The 9,048-nt window shown below is 47.7% G+C and overlaps 2 protein-coding genes across 3 annotated transcripts in view; one reads left to right on the forward strand and one right to left on the reverse strand.

Moving 5' to 3' along the window:
- LOC106818970 (beta-1,3-galactosyltransferase 6-like) overlaps nucleotides 1-9,048 on the forward strand; it is a 22,650-nt gene that overhangs the window by 8,728 nt on the left and 4,874 nt on the right. The gene's annotated exons all lie outside the window — the stretch shown is intronic.
- LOC106818969 lies at nucleotides 3,286-6,797 on the reverse strand. Its single transcript, XM_014823634.1, has 3 exons — nucleotides 6,746-6,797; nucleotides 4,720-5,867; nucleotides 3,286-4,042 (listed from the first exon to the last, which is right to left on the reverse strand). Exons 1-3 carry the CDS (start codon nucleotides 6,795-6,797, stop codon nucleotides 3,857-3,859), a joined length of 1,386 nt encoding a protein of 461 aa, XP_014679120.1. The 3' UTR covers nucleotides 3,286-3,856.

The following is a 9,048-nucleotide window of genomic DNA, read 5'->3' on the forward strand; positions in this document are numbered from 1 at the left end:
TGCTCACCTGACGGGCAGGTGTTTCTGATTGCTTAAACTCACTGGACAAACGATCAGAGCACCTCCATCGCCCGCGTTCTCTTCTCCCTCGTTTGGTCTCTCTCCCTTTCTTTTCTTTCGCTCTCTCGCTCTTTGCTCTCTTCTCTCCCTCTTTCTTCTCGGGTCGATCACACTCTCTCTCTCTCCTCGCTCTCTTCTCTCGCTCTGTATCACTCTCTCTCTCTCTCTCTCTCTTCTCTCTCGTCTCTATTGCCTTCTCTTCCCTTTCAGCGCTCTCTTCTCACTCTCTCTCGCTCGCGCTCCACATTCACGTTGTGTCTCTCTCTTCTCTCTCTCTCTTTTCTCATCTCTCTCTCTCCTCTCTCTCTCTCTCTCTCTTCTCTTTCTCTCTCCTCTCTCTCTCTCTCTCTTCTCTCTCCTCTTTCCGCACTCTCTTCTCTTTCTTCGTCTCTCACTCTTTTGCACGTCTTCTCTTCGTCGCGACTCTCTTCTTTCTCTCTCTTTCTCGCTCTCTCTCTCTCTCTCTCTCTCTTCGTCCTCTCCCTCTTATCACTCTCTCTCTTCCTCTCTTTTCTCTCTCTCTCGCGCTCTCGTCTATCTCTCTCTATCTCCTCTCTCTCTCTCTCTCTCTCTTGCCTCTCTCCTCTCTCTCTCTCTCTTCTCTTCTCTCTCTTCGCACGCTCTCTCTCTTCTCTCTCATCAATTACTTTTCCCTCGCGCTCTCTCTCCCTCGTCTCTCATTTCTCCTTTCTCGTAGGCGGTAGTGCTTGGCCCGGCGAGGCTGTCGCGACTGTCTGTCTATACAGATGTTGTTGTTATCGAATCTACTTGTCCTCCCTTTCCCTCCTCTTCATCGTGGAAATGGCAAGCTACGCGACAAACGGCTAGCAATTTATTTGAACACTGGGATTAGGATATCACGTACACACTTCTCGAGAATGTTGTTGGGATCGTTATGAAAGTGCACGAGATTTGGGCGTGTTAGTTTTGAATGTGCTTTAGATTAAGTGAAGCTCATCGTATGTAGTATTAGCAAACTTAATTTGCAAGACAGAATAGGTAAGAAGCAACTAATCCACTTTTACCTACGGCAGCCTACAGGCTTAACTTTGAAAGCTGCACCTGTAACTAATTAACGCAGGCAAAAACTACACCTACTATCCAAACACCACATGACTTAGGCAGTGGAATAAGTTACATGATAAACGCAATCTTGACAGTACAGCAATGCCATAGAATTATTCACGATTTTAGGGCAAGCCTATAACTTCTTCAACCGAAATTTAGCTTTTTTGAAATTTCACTGCTGACATTGATAGCCTTTCATACGGCATGTATAGATTCTTATCTAGCCAACCGGCAGCTCAAATTCTTATCTTAACAGTTAGGCCCTAAAAATCCTGTTTAACCTCATCTGAAGGTCCAAAGGTTATCGCACGTACGTCTTTTGCATATGCTCAGCAGAAAGTACATTTTCATGGTCCTTTCATTAGAGCCTAAAACTGCATAAGAGTCACCACTGCACAACAAATGTTTTCTCGAATCGTACGTCAGACCATGTCCTCAGAAATGCTAAATCTGCCCGCGTGTGCCCCATTGACCTTTGACTGGTGACCTCCAATTTTCGGCACAGTGTGGTTTTCTCCTACCTGATGCTATCACCGACTAATTCACGAGCCTATGACGTTCGCAGCCGTTTAGATTTGACTGCTGCAATTCTGCATTTCCTCACCTAACTTAGTTTATAGGAGGGCCGATGTTCCCCCTTCTATTCTTACACCATCTTGCACTTTTACGACCCTTTGACCCAGCTCAAAATCCCAACTGGTTTTGGATTACCCCCACGTCCTCACCGATTCGTGACCGTACGTGAGCCGTTTAGATTTGTGCCCAACTGTTCAGCGCACGGCGGCACGCGGCGGACGGGACGCACGGCGGGAGGAGCACAGAACGTCTGATCTCTCTGTCGCTCTGCGGCACTTGTTAACTCTAGCCTTTGTAACTATGGCGCTTGTGTCAACAGTGGACGCATCATTGACGATTACGTATAAATTGTGGTTGATGCAGTATGTTTGTAGATCTGTTAGTGCGAGGCAGTTTGATTGGTCTTACATAGTATGGTGTTATTGGCGTATGCAGTTGAATGATCATAATATGTGCAACATCAGTATTTATTTATATGCTGTGAATGTTAGTTAGATCACGGGGTGCTGAATACTGTTCAGACATATGCAGTTAGTGGGAAAATCTTATTTGAAGTTGAGATTAATACTTTTACTAGAAGTGTTGAGAATGACATGTTTTTTTTGGGCCAAAATCAGCACCAGGTGGGGCTGTGACATGACATCGTACGCAATACACTAAAAGCTGTTTGCTGTGATTTGCTATAGGATAAAATCAAGAGCATATAAAGAAAGCTTCTTTATATGCTCTTGATAAAATGATAACGTTCTAATGTAGATCTATAAATAGTAATCATTAACAAAACTTACACGTATTTAAATTTCAAGTATTGCAATCAATATATAAGATTCTTACATTTATAAAGGGAATTTCGACATTTGCTTTTAAATCTATATGATGTTAGAAATGAGCTGTAGGTCCTAATCTGTTATCTTTCCAGTTGGAAGAGTTCTCAATAACTTTTGCATAAACGCCCGACTTCGTTATTCGAGATTGCTAAAAGACTTTGATGTTGTCGTCTTGTAAAATCAAGAATTTTCAATTTTTCTGCTCCAGCTAAATTAATCTGTGAATTTGAAATAACTTGAGCGAGTTGCGCTTTGTCTACATGATTTTAGGTGAATAACCACCAGGTGGCGTTGAGACGTGATTATTAATTAGATTATTAGCAGAAATGAGCCCGACATCAAAAACTTCTTACTGCGTCTTATTTGACGAGATATTTTAACATGGCATATTTATCGTGCACATGATGTGACAGTAAGTGCGTGTGAAGTTTTGCTCTATCTAATTTTAATTTATAAATCAGTTTGAGCCACTATTAATAATATATATAATATATATTATATATATATATATTATTATATATATTACTATTAATAATATATAATATATTATATATATATATATATTATTATATATATTACTATTAATAATATATAATATATTATATATATATATATATTATTATATATATTACTATTAATAATATATAATATATTATATATATATATATATTATTATATATATTACTATTAATAATATATAATATATTATATATATTATATATATTATTATATATATTATATATTTACATATAATAGTGTGCTCTTAGATTGGAGATTTCTTTTACGACATATTTTATGAGTATGGCTAAAATTCTAAATAGAAATTTGATCATAGAAGTAGTTTATTACTAGATTGCAATTTAAGTTTGTTATAGTCATGATAATTATTTCTAAAATCGGAAGCTTGAATTGTATGATATTCATAAACATGTCTGTTTTATTTTCGAAAATAAGTGTATTACATTTACACAAGAGCAATGATACAATCATGCTACAATGATACAATCATGCTATTACAGCAATATCTATGTACCTATACTACGTATGCTACTAAAACTGAGATGCATGTTTTAACATGAACACATTTGTCTATGAGCGTATAGTTGGCCAACAGAGTCATTGGTTGCGTAAAGAACAGCTGAGAAGTATAGCGTGTGACATAGAATGGAAGGAAGAAAGATAGAAAGAGCTTGAGGAAGAGAGCCAGAAAGAGAGAGAGAGAGAGAGAGAGAGAGAAGGGGGAAAGCTGAAGAGACAGTATAAAGTTCGGGGGTGGGTCGGAGGGGGTGGGTAAAGTGGTATCATCATCATCATCATCATCATCATCAGGAGCTGCTGTGTCTATCGAAATAGACGGCCATCCATATGCCGACGGACAGGCAGGCGACGAGAGCGGCGAAAGCTAGACCCAGGTAGCAGATGCGCTTACGTCGCTCCTCCCCGCTCAGCTTGCGCAGCAGGCCAGCGCCGTACTGCGCATGCTTGGGAACGATCTCCACGGCAACGGCCCCCTGGCAACGAGAAAACAATGTTGTAGACAGGTGCGCATGCGTGCGCGCGTACACGAGTGCGCGCACACCCACTGATCGCTACATACTAAGTTAGCGTGCGCATCGTGCGTTAGAAATGTACGTGTGTATTATAGGATGTATGTGGTTGTAGACTAAATACAACTAGACTGTCGCCGCGCTCAAATGCTAACGTATTTCGTTGGGCACGTGACGTCGGCGTTACTGGTCATCGACGAATAACGCGTATTGGTTTTTCTAATTGAAACTTATGAATATGTAATAAAGTTAGAAGTTACGTTTATTAGGTATTAGGTCATCTATAATTAATCCGACTGTGAGGTAGTATTTGAATGGAGGGATGGCAGCTTGCCATCTAATAAAATCACATTTACTACACACGTACGTGAAAAATCGCGCATACGTTACTGCATAATTATTTATTCGATAAGTGAACGGTAGAGAATACATGTGAAACATACAAGAGTTCGTTTATATCACAAGCATAACTATTAAGCCATGCTATCTAGTGGAAGATAATGGATTACACAGTTACACGTTACTGAGAAGCAGGAAGAGGTGGAGGAGGAGGAGGAAGAGGAGGTGGAGAAGAAGCAGGAGGATGTGGAGGTGGAGGAGAAGGAGGAGGAGCGGATAGGTGGAGGAGGACGGGTGCTTACTGCGTTCACGGGTGCGGTGGCGCTGCCGTCGTTGGTCTTGTTGCCCGCCGCACCGACGCTGTACACATTACTGTTGATCGTGTACACCTGTATGTTATACTGGCTAGTGTTTTCAGCCACGGCCGGCAGGGGCGCCACGTATGCGGGCTGGCTCCGTACACCGTACACGTAGCTCTGCTGCGGCCCCGCCTCCTCAAACAACGGGTTGTATCTCAAGTTCTGTCGGCCCTGGTCGGCTGCGCATGCGCGCGGAACTCCGTACAGACCCTTCATGTTCACAACACGCTCCCCGAAGCCGCCAGATGGCGCGTGTATATCGTCACCAGCGACTACGCCGCGATCGTAGCGCCCCCGTGCGTGTCTGTCTTGCGGCGACGACGACGACCCTCGCAGCGTAACGTCGGGCGCCGACCACGAATGCAACGACGCATGCGCGAAACCAGCGTCGTCGACACTTTCGGGGAGGTCGGCCATGCTTCCGGCGGACTGGTGTCGTCGGTGGTGCCGGCAGGTGGCGTTGTGTCGGTGCAGGGCGTCGCTGCGTGAGAACACGTTGTCTCTAGCGCGTCTGTAGAGTCGCTCTACACTCGAGCAGCTAGAGTAATCTGGCGTCGGTATGCGGCGCGGCTGCCGACGCGCCAGACGACCGCCGACGTCGTCACCGTCGACGCCCGAGCTCTCCGCCAACTCCTCAATGTCCGACAGACTCACCGTCAGCCGCGCATGCGCACTGCGCGGTGGCTGCTGCTGCTGCTGGCGGGGAGGAAGCTCGTAACCGACGTACGGCGCATGCGCGTGTGACGACGTCGCCGCCGCGCCGTGAAGCGCGCATGCGTGGTGCGCCCGCGTGTCGACGTCCTCGCTAGCGCCCTCCAGGTGGCGTGACGATCCGTGCACGGGGCAGGTGGCGTGTGCGTCGGCGTCGTTCACGTTGTGGTGGTGATGGTGGTGGTGGTGGTGTACGTGCTTGCTACACGCGCCCGTCGCCGCTGCTGCTGCCGACGATAGGTAGCCGTCGTCGTAGTGTCTGTTCACCTCGCCGCCGCTGCCGCCGCCGTCGTCGTCGTCGTCGTCGTCTGTCGGCCACGCTCCGACGCCCGCGAACTCTGATTCGTGAAAGTCGAATTCCTTCCGCTGTCCTTGAAAATCTGCAGATATGATAAAGGCGTCGACGCGATTAAACAACCGGTAGGGGGCGGTGGCGTTCGCGCGGCCACGGTTACTGCGTGCACGCCCCCGACGACGACATATCCGCTGCTCGATCATAATTGCATGGACTGTCTGCGCATGCGCGCGGGACGACGTTTCGTCGGTAAATTCTGGGGTTTGTCGTTTTCAGCAACGACATGAAGAATTACATTGTTAGGATTAAAGATTAGGATTAAAGATAGGATAAAAGTTAAGGATTAAGATAAAGATTAAGGATTAAGGATAAAGATTAAGGATTAAGGATTAAGGATTAAGGATTAAGGATAAAGATTAAGGATTAAAGTTAGGATTAAAGATTATTCTATTCTAAGATTAAGATTAATGCATTTATGATGTCGCAACTACGATAAATGTCGCGGACAGCTTATGATTATAGGTTACGACATTCTATTCTAATGATGTTTAGTCACAGTTATCTACCATCGCTGTGTTTCTGACAACACGACCGCCCGCACCTATAACAACAGCAAGTATGCCTAATTTAATGCGCCGGCGGGCGGGCATTCGAGCGACCGGCGGCGGCTGGCGGCGGGCGCACGCGGAGCACGCTGACGAGACAATTTTAGGCGTCGATCCAAAAACGCATTTAAACGTTTTGCGCGTGGAAGGAAAAATATGTGAGCGCTGGAGAGAGAGAGGGGGAGGCGAGGAGAGGGGAAGGGAGAGACGAGAAGGAGAGAGAGAGAGGAGAAGAGAGAGAGAAGAGAGAGAGAGAGAGAGAGAGAGGGTGCGAGGGAGAGAACGTGAATGAGAACAAGTGGGAATTGCCAACTACTTCTACGTTACGCCTCCGCAGGCTGCGACCCGCGCTGCTCACGAGCTCTGTACACGTAATGCTCGTATTTGTGTATGCGACTAATAGAAGGCATTTGGTTGGCATAGATTGTACACGCCATTGCATCGCATGCCGAAGCAAGCAAATAATACCACTCTTATTCACGCACGCATGGCAACGCAACGTGGCACGCACGCACCATCACACACACACATCACAACACAGCAACACACACACCACACAACACCACCACACCAGGCACACACTTCACACACACACACACACACGCACACACACCGCACAGCCGCCCGCAGACACACACACGCAGACACACGCCGATTGGACAGGCACACACGCAGCGGTTCTAGTACTGACACGTACACACACACAACACGACCACACACACCTCACACACACACAACACACAACACACCACACACCGCGCCACAACACACGGCGTGCTACACCACGCACGTACAACACAACACACACTACAGCGAGCACACACACACCCACAGCCACACACCACACACACACACACACACACACACGGCAGCGCGCGGCGCGCGTATACACGCAACACCACGTACCGCCCGCTTAGGAGGGTAGTAAGCGTGCTAATCAATGCTTTTCCCACTGCTCCGGTCACAACGATCATAAAGGTATGAATTGCATATCTCGGCGCTCCAATCGCCGCTTCGCTTGCATTCCAGAGTGCTTCGCAGTGTTAGAAGCAGCGTGCATCAGCCTACCCAGTCACGCCGGGCGGCGCCACGCGCACCCACAACGAGACTCCTCCGACGCTTACGTAACGATCCGGAAGCTCTACTAGAAGCTCGCCTCAAGTACAATCGTCTATCAGGATGGATCTGGCCGGACAGCGGGGGCGGAGTGAGCAGGAGGCGCGGGGTGACGGAGAGAAGGTGCGCGGACAGTCTAACAGAGCGTGGCGGCGGGCAGTCTCAGCTGCTCGACGCTCGGTCAGGCGACGGCTAGCGCCTAGCCACGCGGAGCGGCGCGCCGATTTACGCGGTGCTTACGCTAATCTAGACAGGTAAGAACCAGTAAATATAGTAATTAACGTTACGGCACCTGATAGCTGCCGTAGTGAGGCCTGCAACTATTGTGTGATGTGTCGCTCGCCAACACGCGCATGCGCACATAGAGCTACCCGGCGAATTTGAGTCGCCACAATACGCATCACTCTATACAGCTGTGCCTGCGGAAGGCAATGTCCAGTATATGTGCACGAAAAATACGGAAATCGTTAATAGATTAACGTTACGGATGTGTGTGTGTGTGTGTGTGTGTGTGTGTGTGTGTTGTGTGTGTGTGTGTGTTGTGTGGTGTGTGTTGTGTGGGCCTGTGTGGCGTGTGTGTGTGTGTGTGTGTGTGTGTGTGTGTGTGTTTGTTGTGTGTGTCGTGTGTGTGTTGTTGTGTTGTGTGTTTGTGTGTGGTGTGTGTGTGTGTGTGTGTGTTGTGTGTGTGTGTGTGTGTGTGTGTGTGTGTGTGTGTGTGTGTGTGTTGTGTGTGTGGTGCCTGTGTGGCGTGTGTTACAGCCAGGTCACACAGTCATGTAACTGTTACAGGGCCACGCTACAGAACGCATACCGCGCTTGACATATTCCGACGTACGGCGATCTGGCGCAGGCATTCTGTTTCGCTGTAGACGTCTCTGACCTGTGTTGGAATTCCGTCAATAATGCGAGGGATGCATCGCATCGCTGTTTTCAATCAATTTAGAAACATGTACAATGCGGTCTCTTTTGTTATCGTCGATGACGTTTTATCTCACGTGACCCAGTTATTATCACAAAGCATTCATTACACCGTGCGTGCAATATTCGCTTATATAGTTGTGCCCTTTATGCTGGCTTCAAATTTTATAATGGGTTCTGTTTCTGCGTATATCACATATCAATGCCACCGAACATAAAAATAGAGCAGAAATATCAGCGGCTCCGTGTGACGATCATAAATTCGCCCCGATAATGTCACAAACTTTCACACTGTACAAGAACTATAATGGAACCTTTCATGAGATATGCGAACGGCTTCGTCCGTCTGCTATCTCGCCGCTTCCCGTGCGTACTCAGGTAACCGGATGTGAGCGCGTCTCTACCGCCGACACTGGCTAGAATTAAGACCGCACGGCGTGTGACTAGGGGGGGGGGGGGGGGGGTCGGCATGCTGGGGAGGAGGGGGTGCTCGCATGCTGGGGGGTCGCATGCTGGGGGGAGGGGGGTCGCATGCCTGAGGGACAAAGGGGGCGCATGTGGGGGGGGAGTCGCATGCGGGGGGGGTCGCATGCTGGGGGAGAGGGGGGAGTTCGCATGCTGGGGGGG

This window comes from Priapulus caudatus, unplaced genomic scaffold (assembly GCF_000485595.1).
Source record: "Priapulus caudatus unplaced genomic scaffold, Priapulus_caudatus-5.0.1 Scaffold2699, whole genome shotgun sequence".
Taxonomy (NCBI): domain Eukaryota; kingdom Metazoa; phylum Priapulida; class Priapulimorpha; order Priapulimorphida; family Priapulidae; genus Priapulus; species Priapulus caudatus.